This window comes from Miniopterus schreibersii, assembly GCF_964146895.1.
Source record: "Miniopterus schreibersii genome assembly, chromosome: 6".
Lineage (NCBI taxonomy): Eukaryota > Metazoa > Chordata > Mammalia > Chiroptera > Miniopteridae > Miniopterus > Miniopterus schreibersii.
The window spans coordinates 52,115,297-52,137,872 of record NC_138107.1 but is presented as its reverse complement, the minus strand read 5'-3'; the positions used below and the strand labels follow the sequence as shown (position 1 = coordinate 52,137,872).

Here is a 22,576-nt window from a genome sequence, read left to right as displayed (position 1 = left end):
AATAATGTATTTCTTTATAACTTTCCTTAGGTCAGTTGTTAATTAGTGGTAGCATACTAAAATTATGGCTTGGCTTTCATTATTGATTTAACAAATCATTCCAGAGTTTGATTATTCAGCTGGCTTATTATATAACCTTTGGCAGCTTTTTCTTCCCCTGCCTTATGTACCTCCTAAGGAATATTCTGTTTACTGATTACATAATTAAGAAAAGTGTTGTGAACACATTGGAAGACACTTAAGAGCACTAATAGTATTGATACTGTTACTGCCATTATTAATATGGATGATGTGATTCTGCAAGCAAAGTATAGAGAGCAGTCTCTGGATCCTTAATTGATTTACTCTTGTGCAGTAAGCTATTGTGTTGTTTGAGTTTTAATCTCACTTTTAGAAAGAGTAGTGAAACCTCATATTATTCTACATGGCTATAATTGACTCCAAATTTTTTGTCTGTATTGAATGAACTTTTTGGTACCTTTTTTTTGTTTGTATTTAGTTAAATTTTATTAATGTGTTGAATTGCCACAAATAGTGGCTTACTGTTTTCCTGGAATAGCTTGAGTTTAGAAACCCTAGAGAACTGTCATATGGTTCAGTCTCAATTTACATAAGTTAGAGTACACAGCAGGATTAGTATATGGATGAATTTCAATTTACTTACAAAAGAAATTTTATTTATGGCAGAATAAGTTTTATATTGCTTAATTTATACAGCTGAATATGAAGCTTCACAAACATATAAAATGGTAGGTGAACCCTACTTAGAGTAGATTTAAGCTCCTGAAACTTAAAAGCAGTCCTTTGACCCGGTATTATAGACTATCTTTGATAGAACTAACTGCATTTTTTTGCTGAATTTGTAGGCTTGTTAAGGAACAGTGCTCACCTATGTTCAGTTAGCTCTCTTAATATCTTTAAAAAAAAAACTTTATCGTTGAAAGCATTACAGATGTCCTCCTTTTTTCCCCCATTAACCCCCTCTACTACACCCATTCCCCCCCAGGCCTTCACTACACTATTGTCTGTGTCCATGAGTTATACTTTCTTTTTTTAAAAAAAATATTTTTAATATGTTTTTGATTTTTAGAGAGAGAGGAAGGGAGAGGCATTGAGAGATAGAAACATCGATGAGAGAGAAACATCATCAAATTGGCTTCCTCCTGCATGCCTCCTGTGAGGATTGAGCCCACAACCTGGCATATGTCCTGGCTGGAATCGAACCATGAGCTCTTGGTTCCTAGGTTAATGCTCAACCACTGAGGCACACCAGCCCAGCAGGTTATGCTCTCTGGATAGCTTTTAGCCAGCTTCCAAGCTTTTCCTCCAGAGATTATAGGACAACCATGCTTAACGGAAAGCTTTTCAAAAACATTAATTGGATTAGCATTGAGGCACAAAGGTGGGTAGACTAACATTTCATATTTTTTGTATTTTTAGGTTTAGAGTAATTTTATTCTAATGTTAGACTTCTCCTTTATCACTTCTAGGAAATTTGAGCAAATAATAGAAAGTTCCCTTTTTCTGATTTTTTTCACACAACTGGGTAATATTAATTTTTCTTTTTTTCTAGATATTACATAAGAGGTCAAAGTCTTGATAGTTTTATGTGGACAGGTTTCTAGAGAAGACCTATATAAACTAGTCACTGATTAGTGAGTTGGCTGTTTTTCTTAGTGCTTAAGTTATTTATGCATTGCTATTAAGTCATTTCATCAGAGTTTTTTTCTAATGTTCAGAATTTTTAAAATTTAATTAAATTTGTTGGTTAATAACACTGGTTAATAACCAGAATTCTTTTCAATAGAAGATGAAACAAAGATGCTTGCCTTTTTCTGTTGTTGTTTGGTTTTTTAGCAAATGATAGTACCATAATAGATTTTACTTGTAGTTTTAGTATTGAATATCTATTCCTTTTTACTTTGATCAGTGTTGTTTAGAGCGTTGACATTGATAAAGTAGAGCTGCCTTGGATTTCTTACTTTGTAATTTATCAGTGTATTGGGCACAGGTGGTCTTTGTTAGTCACTGCCTTCAATTAAATGACTTCTGTGATTGACCCAAACATTAGCTTTGCACATTAGTTTTCTACTCAGGATATTGTTTTATCACTTGAAAGGTCATGAAGTCTGTTGAAAATGTGTTGTTTCTTCCTAAGAATTTCTTGAAGGCCATATGAAAATCCCTTTCAATGCTTTTCCTTCAGGGTTCCTTCCCAGCAGTTTCTTACTCTGTGAGGAAGAAGATGCCCTCAGTTGTAGGTTACTTAGGAATAGGAGAATAATTGTGGTTGTTTAAGGGGAGGATGGGATTTCAGGTTCCGAATTAGTTTAAAATCATATTTTGTTGATCTAAATTAGGCACATAAAATGATTTCAGTTTAGTGTAGTGCTTAAAATTATGTATTGTAATAATTGGAAAAATATAGGTAATCAGTTAGCAGTCACAAATATTTATGTTGGTATACTTTTGCATGCTTACATTTACTGCATTGTAAGCTGTTGAGCTTAATTTTTGCAAGTAAATGAGAAGCCATAAAATTTTGAAAACAGAACTTATGAACCTTGTAAATCATACTTATGTTGTTTTGGAATTAATGGCTTATAGTCAGTTAAGCAGACACAACGCAGATTTCACAGAAGTATTTGTGTATAGAGGTTTAGGGATGAGAAATTTGCACACAAAAAATTGAATTCAAATCTGTCATTCAGGTTCTATCTATTTTTCTGGATAGATTTTCTTACCATTTAGCACAGTGTGTATTTTGTTTATTTCTTTTGTGTCCTGGTCTTCCTCTTCCACTACAGTATAAGCTTCATAAAGGCAGAGATTTTTGTCTCTTTATTCATTGCTGTAACTCCAGCATTTAGAATAGTCCCTAGCACATAATAGACTGAAATTTCTGTTGAAAGGTGGAATGGACTAGTCAAATGCAATACCATTTTTTCCCTGCCATTTTCTTTCCATTTCTGAGTGTCACTTTTTTCTTTTGTACCTTTAAGTGCAGTGAATATTGATAGTGCTGATTCTTATAAAAGGCCATTTTTGACTTTTTTGGATCTGTTGCTGAAAATCTTTGCTTTTGAGAATCCCTAGGGGTTTTAGTAGTTGAATCTAGGATTTATTTTCTTGGATTATGTTATTGCCTTATGCTTTTCTATATAGTTTAAAATCTTCAAGTAGTATTGTTTCTTCAAATGCTTTCATGTATTTATTTATTTAATAAATACTCAGTTTCAGCCCCTGAGTTTTACTGGTTACAAAGTTATTTTACCCTTTGTGTACATATAAGTCATTTACATAGATTGGAATTTTTTAAAAAATTGTGATTTAAGTTCTTTGTGACTTTCTTGCTCCTTTCCCATTATGCCATTTAATCGATAATTGAATTCAGCATTAGACTTTCTCTTCCTGTTTCAGAGCTTTTACAAAAACAAATCTGCAAACAAACTTTTAATCACAAAGATTGATGATTTTTCACTCATTTCAGTGTTTCAAAAGTGATTTTTTATTCTTCACATTAAAATCCCTTTATGTATTTTCTAGCTTTACCCTGAGGGAAGTGGGTTTTTCTCCCTGTTTGTCTTCAGGTAACATTTCATCTATAGTCCACAAGTGAAGCTATTGAAAACTTTTAAAAAATATGTTTTGGTTTTTTTTTTTTTTAGTAGTTGAATATTTCGAGGATCTTAATTGGGATGATTTTGTTAAAACAGAAAAGCAGAGAGATTTATAAAGGGAAATATAATGATGGAATGAGCTATTTCCACTTTCTTAAGTGTTTTTCTCTCACAAGAACAGAAAGAATTTCTACTTTGTAGAAATATTCTTTGTAGAATATTTCCTATATACAAGGATATGATAGGAACATATGACAGTTCATTTTGTAAATCATGCTTTCTTGCTCTGGTTTGCACCAGGTTTGTCTTAGCACTTTGTTGAAGAGAATGGTAGAGGAATATATTAGTCTAATGGCTAAATTGTTAAGCTCTACAGTATAAATAAAAATAGAGAAGTATTACAAAAAGTATATGGTTTTATTTAAGAAGTAAACACAAATAGCTGCCTAGGCTTTTATTTAAAAGGGAATTATTAGAGCATCTTTGATTAATGTAGCTTATGAAGATATGCCAAATTAGTCATAATTTATTTAGCAGTCTGAATTAAGGAAAATTAGAATTGCTACTTTTTGGTAAATAGCATAGTGGTCATGAACATGGACTAGGTTTTAATTCCTGCTTCCTTGTTTATTTGTGTGTTGGGTTGCACATTATTTGACCTCTTTGAAACTCAGTTTCCTGCTTGCAAAAGTGGAGAGAATATTGACTTCCTCACAGGATGTATTAAATGAAATGATAAATGCTTATTAGCACAGTGTCCAGGCACATGTTAAGGCTATTCATTTTATTATATAATTATTTAGTTTTAACAACTATATAATTTTTATGAATCCATAGTTTGTTTTATTAATAATTACTTTATTTCAGCTTCTCTCTGGATTGCTAGGTTTTAATTGCATATTATATATTTTTGATATATTTGCTTTCAGCTCTCTGAGCCTTTGAGAGATAGTTTATTGTCTGTAATTTCTATAACAATTAGTAAACATTATTGCTGCTATCCATCTCCCATTTTGGGACCATACGGAGAACTTCTAGGTCAGAAATCAAAAAGGGGCAAGCCATGATCAAAAGGCTCAAATAGACCTTATTTTATAAAATGACCCACATGCTTATTTTTCTTCTCTTTGAAAGCTGCACTGGACAACTTGTGCTCAGTGTAAAGGAATTATATAGCTGATAATAAAGTTTTGTGTAATATTTCTATTATATTACATAGATTACATGGAGTATATAGATTTTAGAATTCCTCTTGGGATAGAAGTAAATTCAAGTAGCGATACAAGAATAGTATATTTTAAAATATTTTATCAAAACCTTTGTAATAATAATAGTCCCTTGAACCATCAGTCTTCTTTGTCAAGTCATGATCACCAGGCAACAATATTCAACTCTTTTAGCTTTTCTTATGATACCTATTTCTAAATAGCATACTTCTGCTCTTTCTCAATTCATGACTTTTAGATATCACTGAATCAGTTCTTGTTATGGTGCGTGAAGGCTTAACTCATTCAAATCCTCTTCCCATGCCCTCTTGCCCAATTTCTAAAATTAATTATATCACAAATTTTGCTTAGACAATATTAGTTGTATATATTGTAGGTAAATATTGTTTACTGCTGAGTTCAGTAGTGAACTATAATAACATTTTCTCTCTAGGGGACTATTTTTCTTAAAATTAATAATTGACTTTGCACAATTTTCTTTTTATTAATCAGTAATTCTTCCTATATACGTCTACAAAAATATGAGCTGAGAGGTGTTTCAGTACTGTTTTCTACAAAGACAGCTTCATTAGATAATATCAGTTTCATTCTTTTTCTCTAAGCCTGGAAATTTCCTACTCTCTCCTGTGTTCGATCTTCAGTATTCTGGATTCCACATCTTACTCTATTTTAGTGTAGTCCCTGGTTTTGGAGGAGGGTATCATCCAGTGGCCTCTTGAGAAAGGTACATTGAAGGTAATTTAAAAAAAAATCTTATATAGGTAAGCTTTTTTGTTGTTTATTTTTTAAGTTTAAAACTATATATTTAAGTGATAGTGTGGCTAGCTGTAGAATTCAACATTGGAAGTCACTTACCTTATAATTTTGAAGGCATTTTATCTTTTAGATTCCAGTGTTGCTGTTGAAAAGTTTAATGCCAGCCTGATTTCTAATTATCTCTGAAATCATGTACCTCCAGTATTATGAAATTTCACTTTGATGTGCCTTGTTGAAGGTCTTTTAATTTATTAGACTGGGTAGTTAGTGAGCCTTTTTTGTTTGTTTGTTTTGTTTTGTTTTAGAGAGAGAGCCAGAGGAGGGGGAGAGAAACATTGATGTGAGAGAGAAACATTGATCGGTTGCCTCCCATACATACTCCAACTGGGGATCAAACCTGTAACCTGGGTATGTGTCCCGGCTGGAAATTGAACCCAAGACCCTTTGGTGCATGGGACGATGTTCCAACCAACCGAGAGCCACACTGTCCAGGGCTTGATGAGCCTTTTCAATCTCACAACTCATGTACTTCAGTTCTGGGGAATTTTTTGGTATTCTTGATTACTTCTCTTGGTCTCCCACCTCTTTATTTTATTTATTCCCAATTTGTACAATACTATGTCTCCATGGTTTGATCTGTTAATTTTCTCATTTTTTGTTTTTTTTGGTGGTTGTTTTATTTTCTTCCTTGTAGAGTTTTTCAACATTGTCTTTCTAAACTATTGAATTTTTGCTTCTTCCACATTTTTAGTTATTTTATTCTTTGAATATTTTTCTCCCAGGATCTTGTTCTTTTGCCATGGACATAATATGTTTTTCTTTTCTTTCTGAGAGTATCTGTTCCTTCTCTAAATTTTTGTTGTTGTATCCTTTGGTTCCCTTTATTGTCTTTATTTTTCTGACTTACTTTTTTTGTTTAATTTTTGTTTTTCATGTTAGAGACCTGCTTCAAGTGTCTCTCAGACATTGTCTCTCCTTTCATGTGTAGTGGTGATGTACTACAATGTTGGCTGGAAGCACTGCGTACATTGCAGGGTTTGGTGACTGGCTTTACTCTATGCCAAGATTTCTCAATCATGGCACTATTGAGAGCTTGAACTTGAAAAGTCTTTGTTGTGGAGGCTTTCTGTAGACTTATTGTAGGATGTTTAGGCTTATCTCTGGGATCTACCCACTAGCTGCCAGTTACCCTCTCCCTTCCCCAGTCATGAAAAAAAAAAAAAAATCTCCCAGCATTACCAGATGTCCCTGGGAGAGAACTGGGCTATTTTACTGGTGACTCTGTAATGCTGGTGTCTATAAAACTTTTCTCTGTGCCAGTCTCCAGAGAGGGAAGTTTCAGTCTCCTCCTGCTTGGTGTTCTAAGCCTGACTACTGGATTTCTGGGAGCTCAGTGCAATATAGGGGTGGAGGTTTTCAGGCTCTCCATCTCTGCTCTTACCCGTGTTTCTTGGCTGTCAGTGAGAACCTACCTATTCACTTTGTCCAAAGAATAAACCTCCCTACTTCTGAGACAGTATAAGGAGGGTTCATAGTTAACTGTGAAAGAACGGTCCTTGGGGAAGGTCCTGGGGGAAGAATGGTCTTGGGGGAAGGTCCTGGGGGAAGGTCCAACAGTTTCTCTTATAGGCTTTCAACTATTGCTACTGTTTTTAGCTTTATATAATTGTTCCTATCTTCCATGGTACTTGGTACTATCAGCTGCCGTATGTTTTGTGTGTCTTGTAGCAAGAATAGGTGATTTGTTGTTGGAATCCCTGTTTATAGGCACTTAGACTTTAGCTGTCTTTGATCTGCTAAATCAGTTACTATTCCTCCAATTGCTTGCTGTTTTCCCAAAACTGATTGGTTTACCTAGTATGCTGCTGGTATTCATTTCTGTTCTTTCTTGTGGGTTTTTATAGTCTTATTATTTTACTGCCATTACTCTAGTTTTTAGAGCAGCAAGGAAGATGAACGTGTGTGTTCAGCCAGAAAGAATATTAAACAGTCTTAATTCCAAAAACTTTTAAGTTTTTGCAAATTTTTTTTTTTTTTTGCAGGAGAAATTCAAATGAGGATCATAGGAATACAACCAGAAAAGATTCTCTTTTTTTAAAGTTTTCAGGCCAACTTTGCCCAATCCCTAATCATCAGATATGTATTCTTAAAATTTTGTAATAGCTTACTTTTCATTAGTATTGGTCAGATGATTGCAGAAGTAAAGCTTAGGGGACAGAGTATATATGAATGACGATCAGAAAAACTGAGTCAGTACTGGCTGTTGTTAATAGCAAAAGGACTCTTAGCTTTTTAACATTTTGCACTTTAATAATTATGCTCTTTGACTTTGAGACAGATATAGCTCTGGTACCTATTTTTTCTTTTTAGAGGCAAAACTCTGGTTTTTAAATTTAAATATTTAGAGCAGTACTGTTCAATTTACTAGCCACATGTGGCTGTTTAAACTTAAATTAACTTTAAAAGAAAATTAAAATTCAGTTCCTCAGTTGTACTAGCCAGATTTAAAGTCCTTGGTAGCTACATGTGTCAGCTTTCCTAAAGCCTTCCCAGGTTAACACAGTTTATGTTACATTGATGATTCCACATTTATTGGATAGTGCCTGAGAGACTCAGAATGTTTACCAAAAGTTGAATTCGTTCAGCCATCACAATTGTCATGTTCCTCCTTGGTCTTTAAAGCTTCAAGTTGTGGCAGGAACTTTCCTTATATGGATTAAAATTGTGATGATTGTGTCTTTGTTTGACTTTTCTGGCTTTACTTTTAATTGTTTCTTTTCTTTCCAGACAGTACAATGCTTGCTAGACAGTGGTGCTGATATTAACAGGCCAAATGTATCAGGAGCCACTCCATTGTACTTTGCTTGCAGGTATGATATTTTATATTTCCAGATGCTGTCATTTAAGAATGTTGTGTATATACTATATTCCCAAACACAAACACTTCTGTATATATTTTCTAAGGATCTCTTGTTTTCCCATTAATACTATGCTGTCTTTTAAGATGAAGTATATAACATTATGGTTGTTATTTAACTGCATGAGAAAAAGTATTTTCTATTATATTGCCAGTGTTTTTATAAGGTATAAGTGGAGCTTTTGATTTATTTGATTATTTAATTTTACATTAATTACTTATTAAGTAATAAAAGAAGACATAATCCAGTAATTTCCATAGTTGTCTTTATTAAGATCCAGATCAATTCCGGTGGGATAAGCTATTAAAGTATGTCTTGGTCCAGACCCATGCTTTGCTTTCTCTGGATTTGTAACTTTAAAAAAAAAAGTGTTTTCATTGAGTTCTGGAGAGAGAGGAAGGAGGAGGGAGAGAGAGAAACATCGATGTGAGAGAAACATGGAGTGGTTGCCTCCCATACATGCCCCGACTGGGGATTGAACCTGCAACCTAGATATGTACTATGACCAAGAATCGAACCCTCAACCTTTTGGTGTATAGGAAGATGCTCCAACCAAGTGAGTCATCTGGCCAGGGCAACACTAAGTTTTAATATAGCAAACATTGGATCTCTTTGAACAAAGGTGGTTAAGCAAGTCTGATTAAAATTGAAACTGGAAATTAAATTCATGTTATAGCAAGGTAATAGATATGGAATATGGTTCATTTATAGGAAGATGTTTAATAGTATTTGCATTATCTAAATATAGATGTACATTAAAGATGTTATTTTCTATATATGGTCTCTGATAAATGAAAGGGAAAGGAACGTGGGAAATAAACCAAGTTGACCCTGCAGATAAATTATAGGGCTTGAAGATTAAAAAGCTAAGTTTAGGCATATTTTTATTGGTTGAGAGGTATTACTAGGTATATTATCATGTGTCTGTCTTAAGGATCAGCTATCAAAAGAATTTTTAAAAAATTTTGAATTAAATTCCAAAGGTATTGAGATATATAGGAGAAAGACCCTAAGTTTTGGAGGCAGCCCAAAGCTTTACAACTTTAGTCAAGTTTTTTGGTCTCTGAAGCTTTGCTTCTGTGTGAAATGGAAATGCTGATACCTGCCTTGTGGGACTATAGGGAGAATTAAATGAATTGGCTTAATATAAAGCATCCTGCAGAGTATTTTACACCCAGTAGTTGGTAAATGCTCACCAAACTCTAGTGCACTTTTCCACTCCCCGGTGAGCACAAACTTGTGATTTTCTCCTTCAGTTTCATTGCTATACAGGGTTTTCTCCCATCAAACAGACCTTTTCCTTTTTCCTTTGTATTACTCCTGTTCTAATGCTGAGCACTAATAAATATAGTGCTTTTGTGAGCGAGTCATTTTTAGACTGATTTTGACCTAAAGTTATGATAGGAAGTACTTTCCAGCCACTTTTTTTTCTAGTTATTTTGCATAAAACATAATTTATTCACTTTCTTTCATGTGTACTATAGGCACACGTTGGCATTTTAGAGGTCTGTAATAAAGTGATAGAGGCCGGCTGACGTGGCTCAGCGGTTGAGCGTTGGCCCATGAACCAGGAGATCACAGTTTGATTCTCGATCGGGGCACGTGTCCGGGTTGAGGGCTTGATCCCCAATAAGGGGCATGCAGGAGGCAGCCGATCAATGATTCTCTGTCATCATTGATGTTTCTGTTTCTCTCTCCCTCTCCCTTCCTCTCTGAAATCAATAAAAACAACAAAAAAAATAAAAAATAAAGTGAGAAAGAGGTAATATTTGGCACACGGATTTGTAGCAACTCCTTTCAGTTAGTGAACTCAAAATCAAAATAGCCACACGGAACAGCCCACAGACTCAAAATTGTAAGCTTTTAGAATAGGAAAGAACAAGTGGAAAATACGGTCTCTTTGTTTCATAAGTAGTTCCTAAAAATATTGCAATATATGTACTATATGCACTTCAGCCAATTTTTCAGATCATGTCACTGAAAGAGCCTAAAGTAGGAGAATAAAGTGCTTGAGAGATCAGTTGAAGTGTTTTAGAAGCATTAGAGGTTTCTTATTAGTTAAATCTTTGCCAACTTCTTAGTTTCCAGAAAATACATTGGCATATCCTTAAAGAGGTTATTATCTCAACTAATAGAAAAAATAAGTTGAATTGTAAAGAATATTCATTGAGCAAATGTTTGCAGTTGTTTGAACTGAAAAATCTTTCAGGCAACACTGAGCATTCTGTTACAGGGTGTCCTAATCTCTTGCAGTATTCAGATACGGCACCTGAGGCCCTAATTGTGTTATGCAGATTCTGTATATAGTTAGCTATTGTTTCTTGTTTTTAATTTATTTTTGAAATGAAGTGTTACCTGATCATTGATGAAATTTTACTGTAGTTTTAGAAATTCCCTCATCTTTTAAAAATGTCAGAGTGATATTTTTTTCTTTATATTACTTATCCTTTTTGCTATGTATATATATGGTGCAAAATTAATTATTTTGAGACTTTTTAAAAACCACATATATTGAACAATGTCCCATTTGTGCATGGTGATCTTAGTTGTTCATACTCTGTGATTCCTGTCATATTGTTTTCAAAGCATACATACCTCTGCACCTGATAGTATACACTTTTGAGCACTAAATTGTTTACTATTTGAGGGTAAACTGTATGTTTATTCACCTTGGTGGAGCAATATGATATAAATGAAGGATTTTGGAATCAGACAGATCTAGATTCAAATTCTGCTCTGCTGTGTAACTCTTGATCTTGAGCAACTATAGTGTACTCTTGCGTTATAGTTTTCTAAACTGAAAAATGGAGTGAATGCTTATTTTATAACAGTGTCAGGATTAAATCAGATTTTGTGCAAAGATTTGAATATTATGCTGTCATCTGTAGATCCCTAAATAAATTAAGATTCAAGTCTCTTTTGTTATTTTTTTGGTAGTACAGCACCTTCTTAAATAGCTTGTCAGATCAGTGGTATCTAGAGTTAAAACCTGTAATATATTTCAACAGTTGTATTGAGTACATGTTATAAGCTAACTACCATGCCTAGTGCTATGGGACAGGTGTATTGTCAAGAAATTTACAGTTTAATTGGAAAGGTTGGACACATGAATATTGGTTTTTTGATTTCCTGCTTTTTCTGGAGTAAATTAGATATTGTTCTTTTAAAAAACTTTTATTTTGTATTGCTTTTGGGTGTATAGTTTAGTGGTTTAGATATTGTTGTTAAGTTAGTTTGGACCTATTAATATTTGTATTAAGGAAGATAATCAGTATTACAATAAAGTATCAAGAGAGTGATATAACTATTATTATCTGCCACCAGATTTATAGTAGGATCCTGTTTTTTAATCTTTAATTCCAGTTGGTCATAAATTATACTTTATGCAGTATCATTTTGTAAAAAAGAATAAACAGATTTTTAATTTTTGTGTAATCTTACTCTTTGTGAAATGACATTTCTTTTTAGGTAATGGTATTGTGGAAAGAGTATTGGTCTAGAAGACCAGAGATCTGAGTTCTAGTTTCACCTGTGCTTGAGGTAGTAACTTTTCTCATCTACAAAATAAAAATTTTTGATCAGATACTCTTCCAAATTGTATGACTTCCTTGGACATTTCGTAAAATTAGCTTTAAACTTTAATGTCCCTGAATTGTAAATTTATTTTTTATTTCCTGTATCTAGGATCAGATTAGCTTATTGAGTAACAAGACCTAGAGTCTAGCGGTTGCTACTCCCAAATAAACTGTCTCCTAGCTGAAAGAGCCGTAGTTACTAATTTCACTCCCACTAGGAAGAGTAATTGGAGAGAATGGGGCATGTGGATTAAAGAGTTGTCCATTCTAGGTCAGATTGAATAGCTGTCAGCAGAAGCCCTGAATGGGTTGATAAAATGAAGATTGGAAACTAACTATATCTTTGGCTAACTAACTCCTCCCCTCCCCCTATTCTCTTACTTTGATATTTATTTTCTCTTTCCTTCATTTTTATTTTATTTTTTACCAAGTATTAAAGTGCCATAAAATACAGGGGTGGGCAAAAGTAGGTTTAAGTATCTACTTTCATTGGTAGTTGGTTAAATTACCAGCCACCATTACCTAAAAGATAAATCACAAATGAGGATACAAAATAATAATAATAAGAAAACTAATAATACAAATAATACAAAAATAAATACAAAAATAAATAAATAAGAACAAACTCTCTGTTCCATGTACTCACAACTATAAACCTACTTTTGCCCAACCCCTGTGTACTCCTATTTTGAATAATGAGGTGTTTTTGGATGTGTGTGGTAGGAAGACGTTCAGGTTAGAGTTGAGAAGGAAGTGACTGGAAGAAAATAGTGAAAGTATGACTTAACCTTGAGAAATGCTTTCCTGATTGTTGAGGATGTAGTACAGATCTTCCTCTTAATCTTTAAAAATCCTTAATCCTCTGTTGATTCATATTAACTGCCCATAATTCATAGAGAAAGACCTTAAATTAAAACAATTATATTTTTAACTTGGTCCTTTTTTCTGTACAGTCATGGTCAGAGAGACACAGCACAGATTCTTCTATTACGAGGAGCCAAATATCTGCCAGATAAAAATGGAGTAACCCCTCTGGATTTATGTGTACAGGTATGTTGTTAATATATATTCTTAGCCCCTTACTTTATAATAGAGAGAGACTGGTAAAATCAGTTTTTCCTCAAATGAGAGGGTGGGTATAAATATTTTTATTCTGTGAAGAATATGCTCTTTAAAAGGAACTGTGATATAAGAAATATATATTGTTTTTTTCCCCAATTTATCACATGAGAGCTTCTAAGACCCTTGGAATTTCCAGAGTGTAAGAATGTCTTTTCATATATTAATGAGATGACTGGTGGCTGAAAGCCGGTAGAAAGCTTCAGGATGTGAACTGGTTCCCAGAGGAGCCAACCATGTGATTATAGGGCAACCTCTCTTTTTTACTCCTGGGGAGAAAAGAGGGACTGGCACTTAAATTCTGTCATTTATGACCAATAATTTAATCAACCATGCCTATATAATGGAATTTCCCTAAACACCCTAAACAGTGGGGTTCTCTGGGTTGGTGAATATATATCCAAGTGCTGGGAGGGTGACATGCCCAGAGAGGGCATGGAAGCTCTGTGCCCTTTCCCACATACCTTGCCCAATGAATGAATCTTTTCCATTTGGCTGTTCCCAAGTTGTATCCTTTATGATGAATAGGTAATAGGAAAATGTTTCCCCGAGTTCTTTGAGCTCTTCTAGCAAATGATCAAACTCGAGGAGGGGGTTGTGGGAACTCCTGACTTACAGCTGGTTAGTCAGAAGTATGGGTGGCCTGGACTTGTGATTGCCTTCTGAAGTGGGTCACTCTTGTGGGACTAAGCTCCTAACCTGTACAGTCTGCAAGTTTTCCTTTAGGAACTTTGTTTTTAAACCTAGATAATTTTAAATATATTTTTTAGGGTGGATATGGAGAGACCTGTGAAGTATTAATTCAATATCACCCTAGGCTTTTCCAGACAATTATTCAAATGACACAGAATGAAGATCTCCGAGAAAACATGGTAATGTAATTGTGCTAGTAGCCTAAAATGAACAAGCTTTATGCATGTTTAGTGTATATGGCAGTTTACAAATATGTTTCTTAATTTTATTATTATAAATATTACAATATTATATTATTTATAAATATATTACAAATGATATATAAATAATGTAAATATTACCTATATTATAATAATATAAGTTTATTTAAAAATTTGCTTATTTGCATTATAGGATAAGTATGAATTATATAATAATAAACTTTGTGCTAAATTTGGGCCCTCTGAATTTTCTTTCTTCTGGGTCTTTGGTCTCTCTTAAAGATAATTAGAATATTCCCCATAGCTAGAGGAAAAGAATCTAAGGAGGAATATCATGTTATGATTGGTAATCACTAGTTTATAGAGCTCTGTATTTAGAATAGCTCTACTCTTTGAAGAATTGCAGTATTTAAATTTCTCTTAAGTTTTAGAATTAAATTTTTATAAATAAACTTGGTGATTTCTGTTCTACTTATATTTTTTTATTGCTTTATTGGTGATTTTGAACAAAGATATTATGTCTTCTCTATATTAGCTTTTGAATGTATCCAAGGCAAAATAACTGTAAAGGACTTGATTTCAGCTAACTGGCTTGGGGATATTTATTAAACTAATAGGTGCTTAATTTCTTGATAAAGTTTAATGGATTATTATTTAATCACATTTTTTAATTTGTAAAAAATTTAGCTACGGCAAGTTCTAGAACATTTGTCTCAGCAAAGTGAAAGCCAGTACCTAAAGATTTTAACAAGTCTTGCTGAAGTTGCCACAACAAATGGTCATAAACTGCTTAGGTAAGTGTTTCAAAATATAAACAGATCGATAGGTAGCAATATCTGTCAACTCTGTCTCCTTTTAGGCTTTTCTGGGAATAGTTTATTTTGTTGGATGCTTTTTTTCAGTGATAAGATGTTCTAAAAATTTGCTGACACATCATTGTATGTTTTGTTTTAAAGGACCAGGGCAATCAAGTTTTACTGAGGAGACTTTAGTTTCCCTAAAGAGACTACAACTAGAGACTTACTTAAGTGGATTTGGGCATATATGTCTAGAATTTTACAACTTGATTGCTTAGAACAGTCATGTAAGTAAATGTGCATTAAGAAGGATCAAGAAAGTAGTTGAGGAATCTTGATCACTAATATATAAAACTGGGTATAAGCTAGTGTTCAACCTCTCAGTACACTCTAATGATTCCTTATAAAATTTTCTCCTTGAACTCTCCCCCTTTCCAGTTCTTTATTCATTCCAAAAATTACATGGCTTTTAATAGCTCATCTCTAAGTCCATGGAGTTGATGCCTTTATAATATTTGCATTTATATATATTACATTTTCCTGCAACTACATTTCTTTGTATGTGGTTAGCTACTCCATTTAGAAATTGTAAGTGGTCATAGCTCACAGATTTTGTCCACTTTTAATTTGGATGCTTTCCACTTTACAATAGTCTTTTCATTTCTGTTCTTAATACATTGATAGTCTTAATAGTTCATGGTCTTCTCTTACGTCTGTTAGTTGCAACTAGACTTCTTCCTTCCAGCTACATGTTGCTTCTATAAATCAGCTACATTGTCAAAGCCATATGTTAGCCCTCTTTTTCTGTCTTCCCTTGGACTTTTCATATACTTCAGACCAGAATCACATTCTGAACTATTTACTCAGAAAGATCTTTGCTAGGCCCTTTATACTTCATGGTACCAAGGTCACATTCTTGTGTTCTTTTAGCCATTAAGTCTTTCTTCAGTAGTTTTACTCAGTAAACCATTTGCTAATTTTAAAAATATATTTCTACCTCTGAGACTATTTTAGACCCTGTTAGAGTCATTGAATTCCAGCTTGACATAATGCTCTCCTTTTATTTAGTCATTTCCATTAATCCATTTATTTGATGAGGACTTTCTAAGTTTCAGACATACTAAGTAAATGCATTTACACCAGACTCAGGTGAAAATACAGACATCACCGTTTACTGTAACCTCAGCAAATAACTTTTTGGAGTTTCTTTTCATCATCCACCCATCCATTTAATACTTAATTTGAGTGCCTACTATCCACCAGCCCATCACCTAGGTGCTCATGAATAATACAGACAAAATCTCTCCCTATGTTTAATTTCAATCCAAACTATTTTATTTCCTTGTTGGAAAATGATAGTAAGTATCTTAATGAATGGTTGTAAGAATGAAATAATAAGGTGCAGTAAAGTGCCAAGCACAGTGTCTGACACATAGCAGCGGAGATGACGGTGATGGTGGTGATGGTATAAATGAAAAATGCTAGAGAGAATGATGATTATTTTAAATACCCCCATAATATCTTTAACCTGTTTTCCTACATTAGAAAACTTGTTTTTTTAACTTAGATTTTTGTACCATTTTCTCCCTTCCACAGTAATCAGAAAGCATTTATGTTTTTGTGTATGTATGTATGTTTTTAAGTTCACCTTTAACATTTATTAACTTTGTGATTTGGATATTGTTATCTCCATTTTACATATGAGAAAATTGTGAAGTTCAGTGATTTGCCAAGCTAATACATAGAAGATCCAGGATTCTTATCCTCACTTAAAAAAAAGCAGGTCCTAGGGTTCAGTCTAGCTCTTAAAAGCCACAGGGAGATTACTGTAATAGGAGAATCAGGGTAGGAAAAGGGATCTATTGCCAGTACAGGTTTTAAAGCTGCTTTGCTAAACTGTACTGTCTTGCCATGTACAATGCTACTTATTTAGATGTTTTGTAGAATCTGTCACTATGGCCTTTTTTGGCCTGTATAAACCTCTTTGTTTGGGTCAGTAGTGAGTATTGGTTATTAGTATTGTTAGAATTTATTGTTACTGTTTTGAGAAAAACCTGTCCTCCTCCTGTGTTTTTCTCCTTTATTTTCATATCATTACCTCACTCACAACACTTCTGACACCAGATGTGTGAGCTTTCATTCCCTACACCAAGCATTCTGCAACACCAGCTGGGTATCCTACAATGTAAATCAATTCTGACACTATCTACTTGGAGATGGCATCAGTTCCTACAGGTTAAGGTCTCAGTCCCCAAGACTGCCCCCGCAGTATGTCAATCCCAAGTAGTACGTCCCCAGGTTACTCATAACTTCTGCCTGACTTGACTGCAAAGCGGAGGTTCTGATCCTTTTCCCCCTTGGATTTGATTATTTCCTTAGAACAGCTCACAGAATTCAGGGAAACACATTTCCCAATTAATCAAAGGATATGATAAAGGATATATATGAGTAGCTAGATAAAGAAATACTTAGGGCAAGGTCTGGGAGAGTACTGACAGCTCAGGAGCTTTTGTCCCACGGAGTTGGGGTATGTCACCCTCCTGGTACACGGATGTGTTCACCAACCTGGGTGCTTCCTGAACCCCATATTTTTTGGCTTTTTATGGAGGCTTCGTCACATAGGCATGTGGATCATTAACAACACCATTTCCAGCCCCTCTCCTCTTTTTGGAGAACCCAGCCAGGGTTGGGGGAAAGGGAGGTGCTGGAAATTCAAGCTTCTAATCATGGCTTTGCCTTTCTAGTGACCATCCATCCTGGAGCTCACCAAGAGTCATGTCACCAGAACAAAAGACACTGCTCTCACCCAGGAAATTCCAAGACATTTAGGAACTCCGTGTTAGGAATTCACATCAAAGACCAAATATTAGACCAAAAGATGCTCCTAGTGCTCTTACCACTTAGGAAATTATAAGGGCTTCAGGAACTCTGTGCCAGGAACTGGGGTTAGAGACCAATAGATATATATTCTATTATCTCACATTACCAAGGTAGATTCTTAAGGGGACCTTAAGTACAAGTTATTTTTTCCTTCCAATTTATGTTTAATGGCATTTAAATTAAAAAGTTTTTTAAGTTACAATTGACATTTTAACATTATGTTGAATGGTACTTTTGCAGATTGTTTTCTTTTGTTTATTTATGAATCATTTTATGTTTCTTAATCCCCAGTGTGATGCGATTTTGGCCATTTACTTTAATAGAAGTTTTAATTAAGAAAATAACTGATTTATGCCTGGCCAGGCCTGGCTCAGTGGTTGAGCATCGACCTAGGGTTCAGGAGATCTCGGTTTGATTCCCGGTCAGGGCACATGCCTGGGTTGCATGCTTGATCCCAGTTGGGGGCATGCAGGGGGCAGCTGATCAGTGACAACTCTTTCATCATTGATATTTCAAATCTCTCCCTGTCCCTTCCTCTCTCTGAAATCAATAAAAAAATATATATATATATATAAAAGCCGATTTATATGTATTAATTAGTAGTGATTGAGATGTTATTTAGCACACTTTTGAAAAAATGAACAGCCTTTTGTCTAACTGATTCTAGGAGTATTTGATAAAGATAATAAATATTTACTGAGGGCCTTTTCCCACATACTTTGTTTCCTTAAATGAGTGAGTTATCTTTCTATATATTTGCGATTGAGGTAAAGTTTGTTAACAATGTGTAAATGAACAGAGAAATCATAGCCTTTGCTAAAGTAAGACTGTGAATGGAGGTGTACTTTCATATAAAAACAAAGGTGGTTGATAGGGCTTTAAGTTAGGAAACTAATTTTACACTTTCATATTGAGACCTGGTAGCTTGGAAATAAATTATTTTATGATGAACTGAGAAGGATATATCGAAGTTTGGATTTGGATTTTATAATCTTTTTGTATCATACAAAAGAGATATTTGACTGGTTGGAAAGTGAAAAATAACATTTTTTAGACCAAGCAGTCAGCTTGGAAGAAGTTTAAACTGGATAAAGTAGTATAAAATTATTAGGCTATATAGTTGATGGTTTTAAGATTCCACTGTAAGAAAATACTTGTTACCTTAAGATAACTCGAGCTCAGGTACTTAAAACAAATATTTATATACTTGTAGTAATTTTGCAGAGGAAAATTAAAAAATCACACCTTTCTCATGCAGAAGAATTTGAGAATCATTGCAGTTAATTTTTCCAAGAGCTGCAACACAATAAAGGGAGGAAATAGTTTCAACCAAACAATGTTTCTATTTTGTCAGTCTCAACAATGGTATGATACAAAATTAGAAATATTTAGTAAAGACAAATATGTAAAAATCAGTGCAAGCAAAACTAATGATTTAATACACATTCGATTGAGTTACCAAAAGAAATAAAAAGTTTTGCTAATATGCTGTAGCTATCCTAGTCAATAGCTATTGTATTTCACTAACACTTGTAACTGATAGCTCATTTTTATTGGCTATTTTTACCAATTTAATAATTCTTAGAATGAGAATACACTATGAGTATTAAAGTGAAAGTGTCAGGAAATTTTGGTTGACATGTCATTAGAGGAATAGGAAAACCCTTTCTAATTTGGGGCTTACCAAACTGAAATACTTAGAAATAGGCATTTGCTATTTCTACATTATACCTGTTGTTTTTTTAACGTTAAAAGATACCTAAAAATATAGAGGAAGATTTTAATGAACTGGATAAAATACGTAGGGGAAGATAGGATACATTTTAATAATTTTATGAAAAGACAATCATATTATTCTGCCTAAAAAGTTTATGCAACTCTTTACTCTGCTTTTGTGTAGCTGTTGTAATAAAAGATAACTGATGTTAGAGATTTTGAAATAAAACCACCTGCTAAACAACAGTAACAAAATGTTTTAAAATATCTAACAGAGTAATGATTGATATTTATGATGATGACCAGTCCCCTGGCACTATGGGATTCTGAAGGGCTTTGTGATTTGTCAAAGGAAGTTTATATTCAATATGATTTCGTGTGAATTGGATTTGAGTCTTTTTTTTTATAGTGGTATATATTTCCTATATTTATGTAGAGACCTAAGGCAACTGTTATATTGAGAACCACTCTAATACAGATGGTAACTTTAAGATTATTCAATTTGTGAATGTTCTATATGTGAAAAACTGATTATTATTCTAGGGATAGAATAGTAGAGAGTTCAGCCTATACAGTTGAGATATGGGTGGCCCTAAGGACATAGGACCAACATTTGCCATTGCTTCTCTGAAATGTTCTGAGTTCTAAAGAATCAGTTTAATTTACAAATATACTTTTGGAAGTGACAGTTGGAGATTGCCTTATAGTTGGTGTCTCAAGAAACCAAGTGTTCGACAGTTTTGTTCATATTTTATGCTTTAATCATTGGTTATATCCTGGTGGCTTAAAAATTAATAATTTATTCATATGCAATTCAAGTAATATATATTTGGTAACCTCCTGTTAAAACATTCTGTCCTTGATACCATGATAGGAAAGGAATTTTACTTGTTATATTATGAAACAGATGGCCAATTGATGAAGATGTTTTAAAATAGGCATTTTAAGATGTAGTTTGTTTTATTCTGTCTAATCTGTTCATATTTTATTTTTAATTTTTAGCCTGTCTAGTAATTATGATGCTCAAATGAAGAGCCTTTTAAGGATTGTGAGGATATTTTGTCATGTCTTTCGAATTGGTCCATCCTCTCCCAGTAATGGAATCGACATGGGCTACAACGGGAATAAAACACCAAGAAGCCAGGTGTTCAAGGTCAGAAAAGTATATGACGTTGTTATGAAGATAGACGTAAAAGAGATGAATTTGACAAAGCATGCATTCATTAATCAGAAACCTCATACACAGGAAGTAAGTTTGGTTCATACCCATATCACTTTTTAGGTTAGGCACATACCTTCTCCCTTTCATCTCTATTTAATCAGCAGCAAGTCTTAATTGGTGAGCTTTTATATTTTTCTTACAAGTAAAATTTTAGTTCCATTAGTTTTTTATTCTAAGGGTAAAGATATTTAATGTTTAAATCTAATTAAATCTATTTTTTATTGGATTATAGGTTTTTAAGGTGGCAATATGCAGCCATTATGCTTTTTAAAAAATATTACTTATTTAGAAGGAAAAAAACTGTTCAGTTTTTATTTAGATTTTATTATCATGTGTGTATTATGTGTGTGTCCATGTATATGTTTTCAGAGTAAGGTTACTTTCAGTTACTGGGTTTACCAACAGTTAATTCCTGAGATTACTTCACGGATGAATCATTGAGATACGTATTTTGTGAACACATTCTGTATTGCTTCAGTTGCTTCTTTTATACAAGCACATTTATGGATGGAACCCTTGGAAAATGGTTCCCCATAAAACCCAAGGCAGTGTTGCTACTCAAATTATAATTTGATGAAGTAAACAAAATGAACATGGCTGTAATTGCTATTATTAATGCTTTTTTATGGCATTATATTTTCAGGTAACTCAGATTTTGGATAAATGTGTAATTTAATAACTTCCCATGTTATTTTTTTAAAAGGTAATTTACCTTAAGAAATTTTCATAGTATAAAATTTGCTTTTGGGTTTCATAAAGACGTATTTCTTTAAGCAGTCTTTTGAGTATAAATATAGGTTCTCTATCCAAAAAGTGATATATGCCCAGCCGGGTGTGGCTCAGCGGTTAAGCGTTGACCTAGGATCCAGGTGATCAGGGTTCCATTCCTGGTCAGGGCACATGCCCAGGTTGCGGGCTGCAGCCGATCAATGACTCTCTCATCACTGATGTTTCTATCTCTCTCTCCCTCTCCTTTCCTCTCTCTGAAATCAATAAAGATATATTTAAAAAAAAAAAAAGTGATATAACTGCTTTTATGTGCCACTTTCTCTAAAACTAGTTATGATCAACAGCTTCACTGTCTGTAAAAATTCAAAGTTAAATTAATGAGTTACGCTAAATGATCCTTACATGGAAAATTTTTGGCAGACACAAATAAATGGTTTGCAAGCGTTTTAACACCAGTAGTTTCTTTAATACCTAATAGAAGAGGTGTGATAGCCTTTAGGAAGGTGTGTATAAGTATCTCTGCATCTGTTTGTCTGCTTCATGTGTTCTCTCTTCCTCTCTTTTGTAATTTTTAAAAATTAGTGTAGGAAAGAGTTTTCACTGTCTTTTCTCTCTCTCCTTTTTTCTTTCCCTATTGTGCCACCTCCTGGAAGAAGGAAGTTATGCATCTTCTTGTAATTTAAAATTTGGCTTTTCACATACCACTTCCTTGAACATTAGTTAAGAGTGATAATTTCTTGTTTGTGTAAAATTCTAATCTAAATTATTGGTTCATTGTTTTTTCAGTGCTGTTTTAAGTGAGTTTTACCCCTCAGACATTCACATTACACGAAGTTCCTAACGTGTTCTGGTGTGGCTCATGCTGTTAGTTACTGAATCTACCCCTGATTTGATTTTCTACTCATTTTTGCTACTCATTTAAAGATGAATAGACAGATCAAATCAGGTATAGATATGGTCACCATTATTTATATTCACTATTGTCTGATTATTTTTTGTTGTTAAAATTTGAATTTGCCGATGATATCGGAAAGTATGTGCTGAGTAGCGTCTCTGTAGACATTTAATGCATATGCTAGTTTTCTGCCTACCCAGGCAGCACAGGTATAACTGAGTAGAAAAGGA

The 22,576-nt window shown here is 33.8% G+C and overlaps 1 protein-coding gene across 4 annotated transcripts in view; it reads left to right on the top strand.

The window, feature by feature from the left end:
• The window catches only part of HACE1 (HECT domain and ankyrin repeat containing E3 ubiquitin protein ligase 1), an 87,391-nt gene that overhangs the window by 22,900 nt on the left and 41,915 nt on the right, over positions 1-22,576 (top strand). For 2 of the 4 annotated variants that reach the window (XM_081140247.1, XM_081140246.1), the window contains exons 7-11: positions 8,390-8,472; positions 13,049-13,145; positions 13,985-14,086; positions 14,795-14,901; positions 20,503-20,749. In XM_081140247.1, coding sequence (XP_080996373.1) covers positions 8,390-8,472; positions 13,049-13,145; positions 13,985-14,086; positions 14,795-14,901; positions 20,503-20,749 — 636 coding nt within the window. The remainder of the gene's footprint in view (positions 1-8,389; positions 8,473-13,048; positions 13,146-13,984; positions 14,087-14,794; positions 14,902-20,502; positions 20,750-22,576) is intronic. The other 2 variants (XM_081140249.1, XM_081140248.1) reach the window with 1 other exon arrangement.